Source organism: Sitodiplosis mosellana, unplaced genomic scaffold (assembly GCF_009176505.1).
Source record: "Sitodiplosis mosellana isolate CC-2019 unplaced genomic scaffold, AAFC_SMos_1.0 Smas_scaffold_6226, whole genome shotgun sequence".
NCBI classification, from domain to species: Eukaryota; Metazoa; Arthropoda; class Insecta; order Diptera; family Cecidomyiidae; genus Sitodiplosis; species Sitodiplosis mosellana.
Window position 1 is genome coordinate 4,640,339 of NW_022601467.1, and position 24,218 is coordinate 4,664,556.

The 24,218-nt window shown below is 39.2% G+C and overlaps 1 protein-coding gene across 4 annotated transcripts in view; it reads left to right on the forward strand.

Annotated features, from left to right (window-relative positions):
- The first annotated feature begins 2,724 nt into the window (after positions 1 to 2,724).
- The window catches only part of LOC129579199 (locomotion-related protein Hikaru genki), a 42,587-nt gene continuing 21,093 nt past the window's right edge, over positions 2,725 to 24,218 (forward strand). Inside the window, exons 1-2 of one of the 4 annotated variants that reach the window (XM_055469003.1) lie at positions 2,725 to 2,962; positions 4,868 to 5,371. In XM_055469003.1, coding sequence (XP_055324978.1) covers positions 5,248 to 5,371 — 124 coding nt within the window. In that variant the 5' untranslated portion in view covers positions 2,725 to 2,962; positions 4,868 to 5,247. Of the gene's footprint in view, positions 2,963 to 4,614; positions 5,372 to 24,218 lie in introns of those variants that run through there. The other 3 variants (XM_055469001.1, XM_055469002.1, XM_055469000.1) reach the window with 3 other exon arrangements.

The following is a 24,218-nucleotide window of genomic DNA, read 5'->3' on the forward strand; positions in this document are numbered from 1 at the left end:
GTGTGTGTGTGTGTGTGTGTGTGTGTGTGTGTGTGTGTGTGTGTGTGTGTGTGTGTGTGTGTGTGTGTGTGTGTGTGTGTGTGTGTGTGTGTGTGGATTATTATAGAGAAGCAAGCACCCCCAATTCACATGTATAGAATATATGCATTGCTCCTGTTGTTGTTGTTTCCTCATCATATTATTTTTTTGTTCGTGTATATTCCACTCCTTTCGATTGTCGCTTTCTCGAAAATCTAAATCACTTGCTTTTGCAGAAAATGGGTATATTTGACGTGTTCTATTGTGCACCGTTCGAATTTGAACGTGCGATACTTATGGTTTGGCGTGTGTGAGTGCGAGTGCGAGTGTGCTAACGTGTACATGAGCGAAATAGCATGTATTCTACCCGAAAATGTTCATTTTGTTTATACCATTTTCGATTTCGTAATTTTCATTCGTTTGCATGGAGTGCACAACCAATGAACGCATATTTCGGTAATATTCTCTAGACACCAGCGTCTAAAGCGGACACGATTTACGACTGCCGAGAGCCATCGATATACCCGAGTTAACCGAGAGTCATCGGTTCGATCACTTCCAATAAACTTGTCTCCGTCTTGTTTGTGGCATTGCCACAACCAACAACAATGACAACAACAACAATATAGCGATATATGTGTGTTTGTATGCATTGAGATACAAAAAGCCCGAGTTTTTCGCCGGCGAATGATATTCCAGGTACTTGTCAATTTTAGACACTGTTCAACACTCCGAAATATGCACTGAGAAATTGTATGAAAGTGCGAGTCTTTGAAGCGTACAAACAAACAATATGAAACAATTGAAACGTCGTATGCTATGTGTACGAATGTGTGTATTTGGTTCGGTTCTGTTTCAATGCTGCTGATGCTGAAGCAAATGCCATTGTACTTGTGTTTATGAATGTGAAATTCGTCTCTGGATTTATATTTGCGATTTCCACACTGCTATTTTCAATACCTGTTATTTTGTATTGTTTTCCATCTCGATCGAGCTAGTGGTCGTTAAGCAACCCTTATTTGCGTTCCTTACTTGTTTTGACTTGTCTCAAAGTCGTGTATGTCTCTACGTGGTCCCATGTTCATCTATTTATGTGTTTATGTTGGGTTGATGGTGGCGATGGGTGGGAAAAAAAACGAAGAAAAGATTCACGCGAAGCAGGGGTGCATACATATTTTCATTTTTATTTGTTTCATATTTTCCATTTCATATTCTCTCCATCCCTCATCCGGTGTGTGTGTGTGTGTGTGTGTGTCTCACTTTCGAATTACTTCGATGGCTCTTTTATTTTTCTATTTTCTATTCAAATAATATTTTCACTGCTTTCAACACTCACACTCCATGTATCATCGCTGGTTGGCTCATTCGCCAACGGTGAGGTGTGTGTGTGTGTGTCTGTTGCGTGTTGTGTATGACTATGATAAAGTTCGAGCACATTATGTGAGCTCAGCGCCAACATTACCATTTGACGTACTTTTCCTTTAAAGTGCATTACACCGTGCACATCGCACACGCATTCAAAGGGTACGTACAACGTACGCATTGTGAATAAAGCGCTCAGCAAGTCCCATCATTTCGAGACACGGCAAGAGATGATTTTAAAATTGAAAATGCGAACAAAGAGACGAACAAAAAAAAATTATGTATGATACATCATACAAATCGAGAGATAGAGCGAGCAAGTGAAACAGAGAGAATAAACAATAAGAAGAAGCAGCGTTCCAGTGCACCGCACAGGTACCAAAATACAATCATAAAATGCTATATTAGGTGATGAAACAAAACGCGTAAAGAATATAATTCTGAAAATGTGGCATGTTCTGGTGTCATAATAGATCCCTCCTGAATGTATATGATGTGGAAACAGTCATCATTACACACCAGCAGCCAAAGTCTTGTACGCTCTCTTCCCAATTGTTTTTCATTCTATCTCCATTCTTCTCTATCTCTCTATCGTTTGATCCACTGCATGGCACAAACCATACAACTGACAATGGAAAGTATGCGACGCGCTGTGCCGACGATACGATACCCGAACTCGGTTCTATTCTATTCTATTCAGTTAGATGAACTATCAGTTCGGCGAGTATTGAAGAGCACATATTTTTCATCGCTTTTTTCTGCTGCTGCTGCTGCTGCTTCTTCTTCTTCTTCTTTCACTCTATCGGTTGTACTTTGGCGAAAAAGACGAGAGAGTTGCGTGTGCAAATAACTTATACACACACCGTACTCTCGCAACAAGCATATGAACATTAAAACTGAACAACCGTACTTTCCTCATAACTTACGTAATGTACACGTTGGAAAACAAATTTGATGCGCCGGCGCCTTTTATCCAAAAAATCCAAACTGAATCACTACGAAGCATTCTAAATATTTTTAATGTGTGCATTCTGTGTGTGCATTTCGGTGTGCATTTCGAAAAGCATCGCCGAAACGCATGCAAGTGACGTGGAAAGAGAGGAGCCGAATCGACTCGCTCTTTCGGCATCCAATGCCAACACTAAATGGCCACAACATAGCGCGCGCGATGCAGAAACGAAGGGCAATTCTTTCCCTCCGGTGTGCTGTGTGAGTGCAGCAACATCAACAGCAATAGCGGCAGCGGCGACGGCAGCAGTAGCAGCACCGTCCTCAATGGCTCTGCTCTCTGCTCTGTGTGTTGGATGCTATGCAGCACGGCATTCGACACGACAACACGGGCCATAACGGCATACAGTCACGAATCTCCATCATATAGTTTCAAAGTTCCATCCATCCAGTTGCAAAGTGCGGGAACCTTATGTTCCCATCGTTCACAATCGAATCACAAGATATTTTCCGTTTTTTCGTTTAAACTGAAGGCACACACAATGCCTTCGCATTCAACGGTGTTGCGAGCACACAATCAGTTTGTTACAAACGCTTCACCGATATAAACGTGCTCTGGGTGGTACGTCTCGTTGTAAGCACAGCATAGCTGTTGATTTTTCCGATTTTCCCAAACACTCAGCAATTTTCTCGTGTGTTTACGGTTCGCACGATACGAAAGAGTTTCGCACACACACACACACACAGAGAGAGAGATATGTAGACGACTTCCGTCAGTTTCACTATACTCTCGATTAACGGAAAAGCTTTTCGAAAAATCATATTGTTCTTGTTCGTTACTGTTTTGTTTTGTTTTTTTTCTACTCTATAGTTTGGTTCTTGTTGTTGCTGCTCTTATTATTATTGTTATTATTACGGTAGTTTATGTTCTCGAGGAGTTTCGAAGTTTAGAGTTGATGTGCTATGTTTACATTGTTCAAGTGTTCTGATGTCAACAAATTAATTGTACACGCAACGATAAAAATTAACGACGAAGAAGCGCGCTACATTTTGTCGTTTTGCCAATAATAATCAACAGAGCGAATAAAAACAAAACAAAAACGTTTTGTGCCGATCAAATGTCTTGCACTCTACGAAACACTTGTAACCGCAGCAAACGAACGAATGAGCAAACCAACTCGTTTCCAACTTGCAATTAGCCTTTCCATTTTACCGAGTGAAAGAAGAAGAAATGAAAAAACAACAACGACCGAGATCAAGTCGAAGGAGAGAGAGAGAAAGAGAGAGAGAGAGAGAGAGAGAGAGAGATAGGCAGAGGGAGAGAATGAATTAAACCAGAATGGAAAAAAAGCACACACCGAGAGACACATCCACATATTTTTCAATCTTTTTGCTCGCTTTCACCCGCGTTTGTTGTGTTCATCACCGTGTTTCAACGTGATTCGCATTTGAATAATAATCATTCAGCCACAATCCGAGTCGAATCGCATTTTTTGACGGTGTGTTTTCATATTAAAGTTTGCAGGAATTCATTCCACGTTCCGTTGTTACCCGTTTTGTCCGTTTGTTTTCTCACCGTTCTCACATTCACTCCACACTATACTATATACGAGCGAGGTGATGCTCTCGCTGCTAGTGCTACTGCTACGCCATAAGAATGAAAAAGCTTCCTCGTTTACACATTATGCAGTCGGAGAGTTGTTTTTCGAATGCCACGTGAGCCAATAAACTGTAATTGTTATTTTGTTGTGCAGGTACACAAAGTACGTGTAATCCGGCCGTGCCAATATATCACTTGCGTCGAACGTATTAAGTGATGCGCTTTTATTCGCAGAAGACAAAAACAAGTGAAAAAAAACAGCGCACATATCGTACATTCGGTCTGACTAACGACGACAGAATTGAAGAAAGACAGATAGAGAGACAGAGAGAGAGAGAGAGAGTGGACGAGCGCGCAAATTTCCGTTTTTATTTTGAAAACTTTACCACTCGAATTTTATTTTTCATGCTTTTGGCTCACGAAAATCGTCACCGATATCTAAGGAGCAGAATAAATCAACGAGTACACACAACGCAAAAGCGAACTTTCGTTTGAGGCCAACGCAAACAAGAAAGATGCATTAAAACTTTTTTTTTGCGAATATTAATTAAAAAAATGAAACGAAGACAAAGGCGAACATCTAAATTCAATGTACTTTTCTTTCTGTATTCTCCTAATTGAATTAAATTCAACTAGATCACACATACAGCCAGATGAACGAAATGAACCAACGATCCACGAATTGTCGAACTCAAATATTCAAATTTTATTAAGAAAATATGAAAAAAAAGAGAGCGAAGAAGTGAAGGCAAGGGTGAACGGCATAATCAAAGAAGTTGGACGTTTTTCTCATTTCCGTTGTGTTTTTTTTCTATTCTTCATGCATTCCACCTTCATCTCTCCCTTTGCCATCTCCCGGCATGCTTGCAGTTCAATCAGTTGTTATAAATTGGCAAGCGACAAAAGAATAGCGGATATTTTGCTTTAATTTTTCAACAGAAAAGAATTTTTTTTCCCTCAAATTGCCATCGCATGATGGTCGAACAGAATATGGTCGGCACAAAAGAAGAGCTTGGGAGAAAAAAACGGTACAGCTCAATTGCTCCTAAACGTACGTGAAAGAAAGTCAAATCATTGTTTTTTTTTTCTGGTGAAAACGAGCATTTAACGAGAGACGAACGAGCGAAAAAAAACAATAAGCATTCAACACCATACTATGCTATGGTTTAATCAACGAACAATTTCAAAAGAACGAAACAGACATACAGAAAGCGAGAAAAAAAAATTATTCCATTTTCATTGAGAGAGATCAAAAGCGAATGAAACATAAGTGAAGAGAAAAAGAAGAAATTGAAAAACACACACACACAGGCGAAACAATGACGACCACGAAATTGAAATCAACACTGTGTTTAAAATTTGTGCTTTTAATTTTATTAAGTTCAGAACTTGTGAATTATGTGCAATTGGAAACGGAAATACCGTTGCTGAGTGATGATCAAGGTAATTGCTGACAAATTAAATATACAAAAAAAAACAATTCGCATGCCAATAAAAAAAAGTATAACACAATAACATAACACACGTACAACCCAATAACATAACAAAATAATCGTCAATATCGTTGAGCAGAAACATGAAGGCACTCGATACACACAACAACAGAAACATCACATCCCTATAAAATAATAAATAAATAGAACATATAAAATTGCAACAGAGAACGACGACGACGATGACGATGACGACAACAACAGTAATACAGAAAGGAAGATATAGACCAACAATTTTTTGTCAGGTAGTCAGTTATACAAACATACATCCATCACACACGGCCACACATTGCATGCCTTGCTCATTCTCATTTTTCGTTTCGCTTCGTTCTCTTCTCGCACATCTGAACATATCCATCCGCATACAGGCTCATTCAACATCGGAAACATTCAAACGAATTGAAATTGATGCACAGATATACAATGTCAACTGTGCCGAGGCAATGGCGACATTTCCCATAAATCTTTATTTCAACGGATTTTGGTATTTTTGTTGTAGCATGAGCGCGATAGCGCGAGCGAATGTGCGATACAAGCGACCGAGAGCAAGGCTAGCGAGTGAGCGAGCAAGCGACAGACAGATGAGCACGCCGAGCAGACGAAGGACACTTCATTTTGTCAGTCGCATGCAGTCTCTGATATCTCGAATGCAATTTTCACGTAGACATTCTCAATTATGGCCCGGTATGTCGTTGAAACGCTGTAGGTATACGACGACAACGACAACGTCGACGAACAAACGAATAAATTTGTTGCACGAAAGATCTGTTTCGGGTTGGAGTTGTTGTTTTTCGAGCGGGGGAGCGGGTACAGGTTTTTTTTTCTTCTCTTTTTCCTCTTTTTTCTCCCATTTGGTGTGTGATTCGCTCTTGATCCGCACATCGCATCAATGTACACATATCACTCGAGTCGGTGGAAAAAGCGATGCGGAGAGGCTGATTGCAATGTTCATTGCACCAACGAATGGAAATTAATTGCGTTTATTTTATAGTGTATGTTTTATACGTATGTGTCGCGTTCGCTGTCTGCAATTGTGTATTTTCGTTTTGCCGTATTCCACTTCCCGGTTGTTTTTTTTTCTTTTCTCTCCTTCATACACTTGGGCCCGTTCTTTCTCTTACTCCAGCTATCCGCTCTCATCCATCCGTTCGTCATTCTATGTTTTCTTCATTTATCTACTGCATGCCGATTCGTTGTTCCGGATAGTTCATCGTTCACTTTATTTTGATTCCCATACATTTAGATATTGTAGATTGGTGGTTTTGTACCAAGTTAATCAGCATGCGGTTGTGCTCATGCCAGCCTGTTTACATTGCACTCTTGTTCATGTCGCCCCCTTCCGCTCGCTCTCCCTCTGCCTCTCGCTCTCTCTCCCAGTGTGTTGGATGAGAGAATCCAGAAATCCATATGAACGACTCAATAATTGATCGACAATACTTCTTCTGCATCTCAAAATATTTTCAACAACTTGGTCTCGTTTCATTTTGCGTCGTCACCGTCATCGTTGTTGCTGCTGCTGCTGCCATTTTTTTCTCTTCATTTCTATCCATCTATGCTCGATGCAGTGTTTATGTCGTCGAGGGGCTGTAACGGAAGTTTGTATAGCTGTTGTTTTGCAATTGTTCATCGCTTTTTCGCCATATCATTGCCGTCAATAGATTGAGTCAGTTGAATTGAGACGACTACCTTTTCAATGATCTTTGACTTGAAATTGATCGCTGTGCCATTGCTGTTGCTCTGCTTACCGCTTGCAATTGCATCACTTGTGTTTATTTTTATTTTCCTGCTTCTATCGACTGTCGTTGGCTAAAATACAAAAACAAAAGCAGAAAAAATACACACACACACACATACACACACAAAACCGCATGATAGATAGACGTATAATCTTGATAGTAATTGTTTTGTATATCGAACTAACAGCCATTGTTGGGCGATGCATTTGCATCGGGTTATTGATTTAACGAGGTAGGATTGTAATCGGTCGAACATAAGATGTATAACGCTATCATTTGTTTTCTGGTTGAATGGTGTAAATTGTTTGCTAACATTGCACACAAACAATTCGTGTGTGTGTGTGTGTGTATTTCAATTCGATTCGTTTCGCTTTGCCAAGCCAGGCCAGGCCAAGGTAAGCCATCGAATTTGCCTTCTCCATCCCTTTTTCCAAACCGTTCCGCTGTTGCTGCTGTCGCCCATTCCCCCATTTGCACCTCCCGCACACAAGTCTGCACAATTGCAGTGTGCGTCGTAACTGTGTCGAGTATCGAATACAAATCAAAATCGGATTCGTTTGACATGCATTTTTTTCGTGTTCAGTCACGTTGTATTGTGCCAACGCTATTTTCGCATGTATCCCATGCATCGACAATGTGTACTGCACTCGCACAACACTCTCTCTCACTCTCTTTCAAATTTATGCCAAACAATAAAAACATTTTCGACGATGATTTTCTCTCGTCGTGCATCCATTACTAACTTAATGGCATTAAAAACGATTAGAGTTGAATTTAATAAAGGCCGACATTCCAATATTGATGCTTTCGCTTATTCATTTGTAGTGTTGGACATTGTTCGTATGCTCGTCTGTCCGTTCGTTCGTTCGTTCATTCAATCGAACCAAAAGCAAAACAAACTTTCTCACTCATCCTCACACTCGATCTCTAACGGCTCTTCTGCTCTGTGTATATGACCGTCGGTCTCTTTGTACATTCGATGGCTCTATGTGTACATAATTTTTCCGTTTTATTTTTGGCCATCGGCAACTGACTGACCGACCACGCCACGGCATTTTCGAAATACATTTTCACAGAAAATAACACACCAGGCCAAAGCGTTTGTAATTGTTCGATTTTCTATTTAGACTGCCATCATTAATAAATCAAAAATGCGAAAGCTTTTGTAATTGAAATGGCTCGACGCTTTTGCGAAAATATTTCGGGGTTTTTGGTCCAAACAAAATGCCTGGCCTGTCACCAAGGCCACAACACCAACTACAACAACAGCAGCAGCAGCATCAGCATCGGCATCAAAACATGTCTTCAGCATGGAAATGGATTTTAGTTTTCTAAATATCATTAAAAAAATTCCATCGAATGCCGGATACATAGCTTGTGAATAGCACACACCTTCGCAACTAATTTGCTTCAATATGACAACCCATTATTTCATTTTATTTCGAGCATGGAACATCGAAACCGACGCATTTCAGTGTGAACAGGAAGAAGTGAATTGAACAGAAAAAAGGGGAATATATGTAGTCGTTGGTCGTTTCTTCTCCCTCGAACATTTTTGCTAATTTGATCGAAGAAGCATTCTTAATAGAATACGATGACTACGAACAGTACACAGAACAGAATTGACGATGATAACAGGATAAAAAAAAATTGTACGACGTCCACTTGAAACGAGTACAAAAGCCGTAGAGAAGGTGATTTATTTCAATGGGGGCATGGGATAAGAGCAGGAGAGGGTGAGAGGAGGTGAGCAACAACAGCGGGTGCGAGAAAAAATTCAGCTGATGAGGCAAATTGAAAAATCAAACTTCACAGCCGTTTGTTCGGCGATGACAAAAGCAGTTTCTTTGGATTTTCGTACTAATTAAAACTTTCGAATCGAAAGCAAAAGAGGAATGAATATTTCGCAATTTCTCACTCACTCTCTCTTGACAAGACAACAAAAGACAAGTGCTCATACAACCATAGATCACTGAATGCGCTGAGTGTGCGACTGAGACACAAAATAATGACGGGGGAAAAAAGACGGCAAGCAACTCAAAGGGAAATTCTTTTTTCTTCTCCTTCTTCTTCTTTTTCTTTTTCTACTTTTTTTTAAATACACAAAAGGCTGTCATTTTTATTTGATATGACCATTATTCAAGTGACATTAATCGATGATTTGCGGATCCCATTCAATGGAAATGGAAGAGATTTAGATAAGCAGTGAAACTAGACAAACCTTGATTGTGTCATGTCTTACGCCATGTAATAAATTGATTCACTATCTAATCTCGTTGGATACATTTTACGTAGTGGGTTCTTTTTCTTCTTTTTCTTATTGTTTTTTTTTCTGTTCACTGGACTTTGCCTCTCGCCATAGCACATTGTCTCTTCCATATTCTTGCAAAACGTGTCACGCTTACTCTTTTGAAGTCTAATTTGATTATAGGATCTGATTTTTTTTCTTCTGCTGCTATATTCCACGGTCTAACGCAATCAGATCATGGATAGATAGAAAACAATGTTGAACGAATGAATATGGTGTGTGTATTCAAGTGAACAATCTCATTGCTGATGCTTCACATATTCAAATATCAAATCCATCTGTGAGTGGTAAGCATCGCATACATACACCCACACACAGTACTATCAATTACAGTATGAAACAAAAGCACCGAATGCAATGAATTTCACTAGTTAACTTAATGAAAAGATTTACATTTAATTCCATCAATTTGTAATTTGCTAATGGTGTTTATATCACAAGCGTAAGCAATGCCGAAACCCATCCAAGTTACCGAACCAAACGAAAGACATGGCAATGAAACATGTGGCCGTATGTCTGTCTGTCTGTTGTGTTTGGGTATGCCAGATTCCATACATCCACTTCCTCCTTGTTCGCATAACCGCACTGACTGAGATACACCAAACGAAACCAATTGAAACGCACTATCGCATCAAGAAAATCGAAATAAAAAAAAACACGGAGAACAGTACAACAGAAAAATCAAATCAAAAGGTTCATTTAATGGATGTGGCCTAAGATTGTTTTGATATGAAAACATAAGTGCGTTCGCCACATTCACATTTAGCCGGAGCAAATTTTTCGTGTATATATCTTATGTCTGCACGATGGTTTGGATAAACGGACACTAAACTATCTTCTATCGTCTATACTTGTATGCCTCTCGCTGTGTGTGTGAGTGTGACTTAGACATGTAAGCGATTTCCATAAATTATTTATGCTTTTAAGTTTGTGCCTTTCTCTTTTGGGACATAGGCACACACACACAGCAGGGCAAAAAAGCACATACATCCTTTGGACTCGTTCCGTTCAGGGAATACGAGTTGAGAAGTGCGTTTGAATTTACTTTTGCAGTGTGTTTTATAAACTGTTGGATTTACATGTCATCACAAGTCAACTTAGCAATCTTTGATGTATTATGATATATAAGTGCATTCAAATGTGAGCGCATGCAGGGCATCACCGCATCCGATTTTTCATTTAGTTTTGCCTCGGAGATGCCAACAAAAATGCTCTCTCACTCTGTCTCTCACACACGAACATACATATTCACAGCAGCAGCAGCAACAGAACAACAAGAAGAAAAACTAGCAGTCACCACCGCCACGTTAAAACCAGCAATCCCGTTTACAGTTTAAATCGAGATAGCAAAGATGAGCGACGTATGCATCAAATGCTGGTGAATGCTGATGGTAGTGGGAGCGGGAAGCGCAAAATACCGTAAAAGATCATCGGTAGAGACGATGTAAATGAGATATTTTGTAACCAATGCAGAACCGCTGGGTTGTAGACACAAAACAGAGGGACCAAGAAGTGGTGAAATGACTAAAAGTAAATGTTTAACTTCACAACAGCAACCAACTCTCGTCACATATTAATTTCGCCGTTAGAGTTCTGTTATTTTAGGTTATTTTGTTTAACATTCAGAATCGACGAAAGGAAGCGAAAATAGAGAGAGCAACAAGAAAAAGAAGAAGCAGAGATGAGTAGAGAAAAAAAGAACGACGAAGCCGACGAGTAAGTGGTTTTACGGTTTACTTATGTCACTCGACCGTTTTAAATGATAGAAATCGAAAGAGAGCAAGAGTGATAGAGAGATAACGGCTGCTGAATACGAGAAGCTGAAAAGCAAACACGCATCAAGAGACATTTGAATTTCTATTGCTGCTTTGCCCAAAGATGTTTTGCCTTCTGTTTTACTCATTCCCTCCTCTCTCTCTCCTACTCTCACTTGATCTGTGCCGTTCGCCCTTGTATGTCCCACAAACGCCCCTCGATAAAAACATCCACCAAAATACTCACAGCCGGTCCAACTCGACCAACCAATCGCTATTTTATTGCAAATATTTAGAAAATTCCCTTTCTAAATCGGCTTCTCGCTCAGTCGGTTATCCATTAAACTTTGCGATTGGAAAACTTGATTCCTAAAGACAGCGCATATTTTGCCATTGATTCGGTTCGTTTTCGTTTTTTTTATGATATCATTGAGTCTCTCTTTTTGACGATAAAAAAAAAGTCTTCTATGCAAAATCCTGGAGACACTGGACCGTTACCGAAAATAAAAGAAAAGTTAAAGAAACAAACCGAAATAGAAATAGAAAACAGAGGAAGAACGGCAACAAAAATAAAAACAAATTTTCAAGAGATGTGCAGAGAGAGTGAGAGAGCAAGGAGGAGAGAAATGGAAATATGGACGAAAGATGTTGCTCCAAGCTTACTTTGCAACATTCGCACACGGAACTTTCCAATCAAATTCAATTTAATTGACTGCAAATTCCGAAACGATGACATTTAACTGGCCTCTGTGCCTCTGTTTGGCTTTGTGTACGCTCTTGTTGAGATGCACGATAATGATGATGATTAAATGTCAACGGGAAACGCATTGAAGAGCGAAATTCTTTCGAGCGATTTTAATGAAAATGGAAATCAATTTCAAAATTAATAGAATTTGCTGGAAACTTCGGACGATAAAATTGAAATAAAGAAAAACACATCAACTATACGTCCATCATCATAATCGTCTTCGTGGTTGTTGTCATTGTATGTTTGTGAAGCGAATGGCAAAAGGTGGATCAAATATGTAATATGCCGGCAATTTGGGTCTCTCTGATGAACGTATTTAGGTGAATGTATATAAGTTCAAACAAGTCGAAATTCACCGAAAATTACTGCGACAGACAGAGTCAGTGCTAGGCACCGCACGAAGGCGAGAAGAGAAAGCGAGAGGAAAAGAAGTAAGCGCACACTACTGCGTATGATATGGATAGAACTCAAGAGTAATAAAAGAACGAAGGGAAAAAAAAAGAATTTTTCCTCGTAAGAGAGCAGAAAAAAAACACATTGCTCGTCTGCAAATTTCTTGCCTAGAACCTTTTTTATTCTTTTAAAAAACACTTTTCATAAATGTACTGTGCACATAATATTTGCTTCGCCGCTGGATATTTCCTACAATTTTATCATTTCCGTTGGTACTTGCTTACGCGCTTTTGAAGTCACAATGTAATAAAAGCAACATCATAACTTAACTGCATATCGCAGATCCTTTTTTCTCTCGTTTTTCTTTCACTCATTCGCTCTCACTCACTCTCTTTCTCTCTCTCTCTCTCTCTCTCTCTCTCGCCCTCTCTTTATTCTAAAGTTTAGTGCTTCCTTTCCTCCGGCATCTCGTCATCTGCCTGTCTTTATCACTCTATCAGATGTGGTTCAATGTCTCTTTTTGTTGTTCGAACGTTCTCATTTGTATCTCGATCTCATGTTCTCGTTCTTGTTCTCTTACGCTCTTTGCCATTACAATGCTCGGTTTTACTCTCGCTCTCTGGCACACTCAAATCATACAATTGCACATCGCATCGTTTGCCATTCACTTTCTTTTATATTTTTCAAAGTGCTACTATTTAATGTTAAAAAATATTTCCGATGGTATTTTTCATTCATCGAGTGAAAAGAAAAGAATTTGCTCGAGGAATGTGGAGACAAACACGATTTTTACATTCTTTGTATTGTACGAAATTTATCTCAATCTTTCGCCGCTGAAGGAATTGAAAGCGAGAGTGTGAGTGTGCAGGGAGAGAGCCGAATCTGAATCTGTAAAATATAAAAAAAAACCATCGCGCAGAAAGCTATTTTGAATGCACATTCCACAGAGAGTTGCTTTACAACGGATATCCCGAGACGTAAATTTCAACTACTTCAACGACATTTTCAAACATATAAAAAAAACACCCACCCACCCCGCACACGCAAATAACAAATAAGACGACAAAAAAACAACACCACCAACAACAACAACAGCATCAAAAAAAGAAACGAAAAAGAATGGGAGACAATCATAAAAATGCGAAATTTGACTTTTGGTTTCTGCTGTCAACCAAATGAAAAATAAATTGCAAGGTTCCTTGTCGTTCGATAGCAATGACAATTGTTAACAATCGATATCACTACGGTTTTATATACATTTCGGTTGGGTTTTTTTTCTGCGTCTTCTTATTTTTACTGTATGCGAACAACGTTTGTAAAGTGGAAAATCGTGATGTCATGATAGGCGTGAGATTCGAGTGTGTTTCAAAATGGGGAAACGAAACAAATTCAAAAAAATAAACAAAAGAATGAGAAATCGGTAACAAGCATGAGCTCGAACAAATGTATATCGTCAATTTTTTTGGTAAACACTTCGGTATTTTTCGCTTACTCTCATCACATTCAAATCAGCGCCGGAACTGAGATCCCTTGCTCGGCTCTTTTTTCTTCTGGTGTGTGGTTGGTGTTGGTGTTGTTGTTGTTGTTGTTGTTATTATTGCCTTTCGGTCTGTATATTATGCAAGCAGGCACCCTGAGTCGCGTTCTACATATAAATTGCAAAGAGTGCGAGATGATAGACCAATAAGGCGGAAGTAATGTCTTAGCAAAATACGTAAAATATGATATGAATTTTGCCTTTCAACCGCCCTTCTTCATCATCTATCTCACTTGAATGATGACTTGATTTGCTTCGGAAGACCCTGCCGCTGCCGCTGCTGCTGATGCTGTGGGACCATTTCTCTTGCCAAAACGGTTGATTTAATTTTATAGCATTATATGAGGTTTCAAAATTAACAAGTGAATAAATTTCCTCTTGGATTCGACATTGGAGTCTATTGAGAAAAGTACTATGCTATATCTGCTACAAATTGACCATAAGGCATCACAACTTAATATCGTCAGACAAAGAGCAAAATGTCTATGTGTATTTGTGTGCGTGATGTGGTGTGTACGATGTATGTATGACTGAAATTTTGCATACGTTACAATAAGTGTTATCGTTAACGCTTTGCCAACCATTTTATGTTCGGTTTTTCTGTTAAACAAACGAAAATGTGAAAATTCAAAACAAGACTCCGATTCCACCATCAGCAGTAACAAACATTCTCTGCTGATTCTCTGCATATCTGTTGAATTCGAGAGTTGTTGTGTGTGAATTATGGGGGTTTTCGTTTGTGCTGCAGATTTTTTGAAGTTTTTTTTCTTTCCGAGGTGATTGCCATGCATGACAGTTATATATAAATTATCCGAATATGATTGTTAGTTTATCGAAACCTCGAATTAAAAGTAATTAGTAAAGTTCTTTTTTCCCAATTAGTCATTCGACAAACTGCCGGAAAAAATGTGTTTGAAAGGAAACAAGAAATTGAAAAGCTCCCATGCATCCACTTGCATCAATGCGCATATATACATTTTATACACGCTCACAGCTTTTATGTTATTCAAAAACGAACAACACAAATTGACAAAATCTAAGATGACTTAAGCTGATGAATATTTAATATTTAATGGAAGGAAATGTATTATTTGCTGATTGCTATAATTTTAGAACGATTCGTTTACAATCATGCAAAATGGTGTAAAATTACTGCAACAGCATTAATGTGTCGTTGTTGGCGATGTGAGACAGAGAGCGAGAGCGACAGAGCGAGAGAGAATGAGAATGGCATCGGTGTTGTCGTTGCCGTTGTTCGCACGACCAACTTATTTATGGAACTGGGTTCCATATTTTTGGGGGATAAAAGTGGAATTTTAATGGAAATAACTAAGAGGATTGTTTCATTGGACGCAGATAGCTTGTTCATTAATCGAAAACAGATACGAAAATGAGACTGTGCTCTGATACAACTTTAAAATAAACTACTGAATAACTTAGCGTGCTGCGAGTCACGGAAGCGAACCCAAAAATAAAGCAAAAGGTTCAAAGTGAGAGCGAGAACGAGCAAATCTACCATAGTTTCGAAATTGGAAGTTGAGACGGAAAGGACGGGGAAAAAAGCTCTTGAATTCTACCGAATTTTGCACACCACAAAAAATGGAAAGTTTTACATTAGCATTGCCCTTGCCTCATTTTGAGCGCTATATATAGAAGATGATTTGCCATTCTTTTTATGTGACTTTTATGTGTCTGGTTATTTGGCTCAATTTTAATCAAGCAAACATTTTTTTTTTCATTGCCATTCGTTAGACTATTTACTAGTTCATTTCGAAAGCGAGCATACATACTTCCGGGCAATGTTCAATAAACAAAATTTCACCCAATGAAATGGGTAAAATTACACACGAATTGCGTACAAAAATCGTATAAAATAACGATCGAAAGCTGGTGGGAATTCGAAAACGGCGAAATTGCGAGCGTATTAAGTCGGAAGGGGGACAGCGAGAGAGGATGAAGCGAAAATAAAGGTTTGCGTTGGTTTGATGTTATTTTCGCATTTCTTATGCGAATTTATCACACCGTTCTAGTCGGCAACATCGTTCGCGTGCACTCTGTACACACATACACATAAAGCGCGCGCGGCCCATTTGTAACAACCGGAAAAAATGCGATAAATGTATGAATATTGTTTCATTATTTTTCAAGTGATTGCAATCAATGTTATGTGCAGTTTGGTGTACACGAGCCACGCATCATTCGCTAGACAAAACAAGAAAAAGACGGAGACAGCACAGTACACACAGCATAACAATAATGATAACAATAGTAAACGACGACGACAGAGAGATGATGAGTGCGGCGAGTAAATTCATGAGAATGGAGCGCCGAAGAGGAAATAACCTATAATCAAATCAACCGCTTGGATGAAGTGGAGCGTAAATGCGAGATGACTTGAAGACCTATGCTGCTGATAAATGATGTTAGATGGATGTGGAGCACTGGTCTCATGCTCCCTATTTCTATCTCACTCTCTTGCCGCGACTTTTGATACTCCGTCGTCGTTGTTGTCGTCGTCGTCGTAGCTCGCCAATGCTAAAGCACCAAACAAGACGAACGAGAGCCGAGATGTAAAGATTGTAAAAAATATATAAATATTGGTTTATGCACACGTTCTTTTTTAAAACATATTTTCCGTCGATATTCGGTTATACGGGATTTTATTGCCCTCAATCTATCTGAAAAAATCAGGCATAAGGCATACACTTTTCATTCTTGTTTTCTCGGATTTGCTTCAAATAATTTTTTTTTCGCTCTGCGTTCCTCTCCATTCCATATTCTTTTTTCCACATCCTTCATGCAGTATTATTTTTTCCGCTGCGTTTTATTTGAGCTCATCGGTATAGTTCATAACTCGAACGATTTCCATCTTTTATTACCGCAATGGAATCAAACTCAGACGACTGAAGCTAAAAAGAAACGTGAGTTTGTGTGTATGCCATCTCGGTCGGATGCCGAACACAAGAAGTGTGCATGACGTATGGGATTTTGAGATGAGGGCAACACTCGGGATATAATAAAAAAAAGAGCGGCTTTTACAAATCAATAATTTGACGTTTTGAAATTCGGCACAGTTTTCGGCGAAAATTCTACTCCGCTTACCTCTATCGTCGTTGCCGTCCTTGTTTTCGACTCATTTCGTGCATATGTGGAACGTGTAAGCGTATGAGCTTCTCTATGCCCGAAATAAAACGAAAAGCAGCATTGGCAGCCGATAAGAAAAAAATGATGAAAATCGCAACTAATAAATGCTTCGATAGTACATCATTTTATTCTGCTATCGCGTGGAAATTTCGCAAGCATGTAGCCAAGCATCGCGTATTATCCGCGTGTATGTGTAAGCTTATGTATTCCAGTGTCGCACTTCTTTTCTTTTTCAATTCTTGATTATTATTCATGAAATTGGCTTCGTAAGTAAAACGAACCGAAATCTTTTGGCAAATACAACATTTACGTCCCATTTGTTGCAGTGCCGCCGTTTTGCACGCTTTTCCAATTCTCTATCTCTCTCTTTCTCTCTCTCTATCCCGACACAAACCACTGAACAAACGTACGAACAAGAATGCTTCCTCTATTCAGTTTGAAGCCGTGTATCGCATATTTTTCCCGCCGATAATATGCAGTGCAAATATATACACATACGGTCGTGTGCCCAACGCCAGACATACAAACCTGGAATGGGAGCGAGCGATAGAGAGAGAGAGAGAGCAAGCGAATGAACGAGCGATAGGCGAACGCCGAACAATGGAACGAGTGCCAAAAAAGAAAAAAACTTTGCACTCAAAACGGTATATTTTTTCTGGTGATTGAACGCGAACAATTTTCTTTTGGGCTTTTTATTCTCACCGGTAAAATTGCATACAAAATGAGATGAATATTACGTTTTTAAGTGTGGGATTTAAACATAAACCGTCGTTTTGGGGCCGCATAGACAAACTTTGCCTCCAAGCGATGGCCATTAGCGATGACACCCATAGCTGGTTTTAACAATAAAAGCATCACAATCGCAAACATACACACGCTCTCTCTAACACCCTCATCCTCCTCGCCAGACAGACAAATAGAAAAAAAAATTACACAAACACACACTCACGGATATGTGTGTGTATCCATATCCATCTACATACGGTACACGGTGCGAGCGAATAACGGGAGTGTAACGATAGAAAAGTGGTCCGCATTATTGCATTAATTCAAACGTCTGCAGTGAATTTTTACTATTACAAATGGCCAAAATGGTTTCGATTTCGCATATTCGAAGCCAATAGTATCCGTTTAATGTTATTAATCGCATCGCTGCTGTGAGATGGGAATAAATAGAAAATTAATGTTTTCAATGTGGATTAAATGCATTTAATTTCGTTTCCGGTACACTATCAATAAATCCGAATACGTGACGTGATGCAAACAAATTACCATCGGTTATAATGCTATCCAAACAAATAATTCACATTCGGTGTGAGTGGATGTGTGTGTTCGGTGTGCTTTCAGAAAATTCGGATAGCATTCACTCTCGATAAATGTCTCTCTCTCTCTCTCTCTCACACACACACACACACACACACACTCGCACCAAAAGCACTATATCCAGCTGGTTTCGTTCACTCTTTGCATTCAAATAAATGTCCCTCGATCAGCCCACTGTTATTATTATTACATACAATAGAAATAATAATGTCGATTCGATAACACTTCAACATAATTGAATTTTTAGTTCATTCTGATTTAATATTACGCTTTGTCCGATCACTCACACACGCAGCGTACACCGAATCGCATATCGAATAAGCGTATTGGTGCACACGAACGCACGCACAAAAGAATCATTTCCGATTGGAGAGCGGAGCAAAAGAGAATGGACGAGGGAGAAAGAAGCGTAAAAAAAGGAAGCGTTTTATTTATATACATTCATTCTTTCGTCAATTGCCTTATCGTAAACTCATATTTCTCCCCTGAGCTGATATATTTCATGCAAAAATTAGGACATTCACTATGGCGGAAGCACAATGTTGGCTGGTGGTAGCAGCAGTAGATAAATGCCGAGGGTATCAGGACAGGGATGAGTGCGAAGAGAAGAAAAATAAGGAGAAACAAGCAACAAACATTTTTATTTTATCGATTGCTATGATTGCTACGATTGCTGCTCGAACAGCCGCTCGATTTAGTCGAAGTGTGAATTGATTTCATTCTCGTTCTCTCTTCTTCTTCTTCTTATTTGCGCTCTATCATACCCCCATTCACTGTTACCTCATACTCTGTCACTCCTGCACACGGCCACATCTGACGTACACAATATTTTATTAAATCATCGATGTGTGATTGAAAATCATTTGCGCTCCACTGTGAGAAACACATTTCCGCCATTCGACACAAATTCACACACTCACATTCATTCACTCACACTCGCACACTATTACTTTGCATCGGAAATCTTTTCTTTGCATATTGAATCGTAATGGAAACTTTCTTTTCCCCATACCGTCACATATCAACAGTTCAAATAAATGAAAATACTCCATGGATATTAACAATGCAAGTGATAGACTTGTGTCGAATGTTGTTTTGTGTGTGTGTGTTGGGCTTTCTATTTTCTGGTGTTTCTTCGAATTTTCTGCGAGAGAAACGAAAATATTTTTTTTCCGTACTTTGTTTTCGTTTTTGCTTCGTTCCCGCTTTTGTGTGTCCTGGTTTGCTGCTTGTTCATATGTGAACGTGATATCGCACACACAGTATGTATAGTACTTTGGTACTTTCATATTTGTTTATGGAATTTGCCGAATTCACTTGATTTGCTATAAGTATTTAGTTGGAGTGTGTTTAACTGTCATGTGCTTACATGGGCGTCTCTCTCTCTCTATCTCCCCTCGCCTCCGTCTCCTCGCTCATTCTCTTTGGCAACCATATGATTTTGCTGTTGTCTTGCGTTTAAGTGTGCACATAAATGTTTAAACGGAGGACCCGCGCGGCGCGTTCGAGATGAGTGTGGCAAAAATACGAGTATGTTGTTCCGTTTGAGTGTTCAGTCAACTGTATAGCGACAGAGAGTAACAGACAAAACCAGAAACTGCAATCGGTTCTGGCTTGTACTATATATTTGTGTATGCTCATGATGCGCGCATTCTTTTGTCTTGAGATTAATGGATCATAATTATTTTTATATCGTATCAATGGCCAATATTAACCCAAGAATCCAAGACATTGCGTTTGTCAGACGTATTAATTATAATTGAAATGAAAACGATGGCAGTGGCACCATCCCTCCACCACTCATTCTACCATTCTACCCCATACCATTCCGGTTAACGAAAGTATGATTTTTGATCTTAATAGATGCTACCACGTAAAACGGTTGTCGTTGCTTTTGTCGTTTTCTATTCATCTACTTCCGGTGTTATCTTAATTTTTCATCTTGGTAAATTGAACACGAACTTTGCGAAAACGAAGAGAGAGAGAGAGAGAGAGAGAGAGAGAGAGAGAGAGAGAACGAAAGCGACCGAGAGATAGACAAAAACGAGATGACTGCTGAATGCACCAAAGAAAATAAATTGACCCTTCGCGCGACTACACACACAAAAAGTGAGACAGAGAGAAAGGGCATCCATCGATGGCAGGATGGAACAGGACGAGTGAGCACAGATACATAGTCACAAAAAGACAAAAAAAAACACACACACACACAAACACATTTGCTCGTCGTGTTTCCTGGGTTGGTGTCGTGTGCGCGTCTTCACACACACCGAATCCAATCAATCGAATCACTTTCTGTTTTTCTGCATCATTTTCTACTAAAAGCAGTTCATTCGTTACCATTAGTTGCGAAGGAGCTGAGTTAAATTCCATATATAATATCACTGTTCTGGTTTCTACCGTTCTATCGTTCGTTGATTCGTTTTACTTGGCTCTCACTCACTCACTCACTCACTCACTCCATCCACCTCGATATCTCATTTTCTTCGTTTTTCGTCCATCTATTTTTTGCTCTCCTCTTTTGCTCTGCGGAAAATTGTTTCCCCCCCTTGAACTTGTAAACGAAGACCATTTACCAAAAACAGGTAAACATTTTTTTAGTTTCTTATGGCCGAGACCAGTGCCGCTTTTAAGCTCTTTGCTAGTACATAAAGCTGCACAGCAAAATGCAGAACACTCATCGAACAGCCAAACAAAGAGGGAAAAAAGGAGAGCGAACGGAATATCCACCACCGATAACCATTTACTTGTTTCCCGTACATTTTATTTCATTTCAATCTATTGCCATTTGGTTTCGTGTTTGCAAGTATGTTGTTTTATTTGTACAGGCCATTTTTTGTGCTGCTGTTCATTTTTAAGCTTTTATGTGAGTGAGTGTGCGGCAACGGGCGATATTTCGGTCGTTCGAGCTATGAAAAGAGAGCGAGAGAGGAGTGAGTAAAGAGTGAGAGATATGCAAGAACCCGTTACTGAAAAATCCGTTTTTTTTTCGTTCGTTACATAACGTGTTTGATGGTTGCGAGTCACTTAGGAAATATAGCTAAATAGCGATAAATAGCAGAGAAATATCAGCCGAAAATCATGCGATGCGAAACGAGACTGCATTATTTTATCCGATTAATTTGCTATCAATGACGGATCTCTTTTCGATCCACCATACATACTCACATATTTTTGGGTTGCGCAGTTTTTTTTTTCATCTCTGTTTCGGTGGCGCGAGGAACCGTTCAATTTTCTTGAATAATCTGTAGCCGTCAGTACATCAGCGAGCATTCGCAGTGTATATAGCAGCTGTAGCAGTGGCGGTAGCAACAACAGCATCATCGCTACGGTAGATTGTCTATTCGATGAAATGGCGATAGCAAATAAAACATACAGCAAAGTATGCTAATTTAGTTTACATTCCATCCCATTGAAGGTTGGCTGTTGCTTTATTGCAATTCTTTTAACACTTTTTCTGGTATGCGGTTTTCCCATATGATAAAATACCAATGTCGTAAAAACGAGAATCGCTCACTCACTCTCTCTTCCTTTGTTTGGTTGTGGATGTGGATGTGGACGTGTTTGTATAATGTATCGGTGTGGATTTAGTTTATCGCAAAAACAGACACACTTAAAAAGCTATTTCAATAGAAATGCACACAACAGCAGCAACAGCATCCAAAAAATATACATACCCCGAATGGTGAAGTGAATCTCTGATTTTTGATAAATTTCGACCAATTTCAAGTACACCCCCCAAGATTTTGAATTGAAAGCGTTGAACCGAAACGTTGAAAGATAAAAACGATGTATGCATTTGTTTCTCTATTTTTTTTCTGCTCTCTGTTCGGTTTTTATTTGGCATTATTCAAGAGCAAAACAGATACTAAAAATCTATTCTAAACAATAATGTTCAGTAGGATATTACCACTTCGGTTTGTTCTCTCCTTCTCTGTGTGTGTCTGCGCTCCGGCATTTGCTATGTACGGTCATGTTGCATAGTTTTTGGGCTATTTCAAGCGATCAAACTTTAAGGTAATAATCATAGAATGTGAGAAGCGTGCTCACATTGCTCATGCTGTTGTTTGATAATTTATTGGAATTGTTAAAAGTTTCTGTTGTTTGTCTGGCATTTCATCAACTTTTCGCCGCTCAAACCAAATGAATAAATTGTGGATACAATGAAAGCACGCACACATACAAACATACCGAAAACATTGGAGCGAAAATCGCAATAATAGCCACCGAAACATAAATACAAGTGTGCGGCCTTTAATTCCATGGAGAGGTGGGCGGATTAGTAACAAAATAAATGTAATTGAATCTTTGTTTCCGCTGGATTTGTGAGCATAAGCAGCGGGACAAATGAATGGCGAGGCTTTTGCGATTAAAACTAGTTGATTAATTGATTTATTGAACAGCTCGATGAAAAGCAAATGCTACCGGCCAAACGGTCGGAGATATGGACACCGAAATCGATATCAGAGTGTCAGGATGCGAATGAAACAAAGAAGAAGAAGAAGAAGGAGAAAAATAAACAACAAACGGCGACAGCAGCAGCCAAGAGGAACCCGTTTTTCAAGTAACGTGAAAATGATTGCAGATAGCCGAAATAAAATGTTGATAAAACTTTTCGGTATCAAGGAGATGAACAACTTTATCCCGAATGTAGTATATATTTCCTTCTTCTCTGTCATGTATCTGTTCTGGCAATTTTGCACAGTTTGAGGTCAAAAGTGGTGCAGTTCTTTTTCTCTCTCTCTCTCTCTTGCCGGAAAAAATATGTTTTCTTTTCACCCACACACAGCCATATATACATATATATAAATAAATCGGTTGGCCGATCGTTTTGAAACAGTATTGCTCCATCATTATTGGATGCCTTTGATATAGGCACTGGTTGCCCAATATCAAAATTGGTCAATTCTTTTTCGCCAGCCAAAAAAAGTCAATCACACCAATCTTTAAGTATGGGCACAAATGACGGCAAAAGCCGTCGTCGTTGAAATAAATGTTTGTTTTATTAAACGCTGCTAAATTGCGAAAATGGATTATATCATTTCGGATAAAGCGAATGAATGTGTGAATGTGATACGATATAAATCTCATTTCATTATTTATTTTCAATTGAATGATATAAAACTCTCTCGCCTTCTTCATTCGCTCGCACGCGCGCTCGAGCACTTTTTCTAACAATCTCACACACTCTCTTCGCTTTTATGTGCATGCTTCGCCCGAATTTCGGCCGAATGCTTACGCGCTGGGGTTGGTGCAAAATAGCAAAACATGCTAATGGAAATGAAAATGGAAATGTTTGGTTGCGGCGGCAAATGCGATACGAGAGAATTTTGCATAATTTACATACAAAAACCGAATAATTCCATGCCTAGATAAATACACAAAACGCCAATCATAATCTGTGCCACGGGCTTTGAAATTGATTTCCAGTGACCAAACGCAATGTACTGTGTTTAGTTAACACCATTTAATGAGCTTATGCCGTTGCAACAACTGAAATATCTCGTGTCCGCATCTCTCTCATTACTGTACACACAATCTCCCTCTCTCTCACACACACACACACACACACACAAAAACTCTTGGGCACTTGGCTCATATTCCCACTCTCCGTCGGCGAAAATCATCAGATTGCATACTCAATTACGATATTGTAAACATTGCTTGGGGAAAGGAAATCATAACAATTATACATAAAATATGTATGAAATTAATTCGATCAAGCGGAAAATATGTCTGATGATGGAAATTACATGCTACAAAGGACCTTGCTCACAAACATACACATACACACACAAACATGCACGTACACACACACACACACACACACACACACACACACACACACACACAC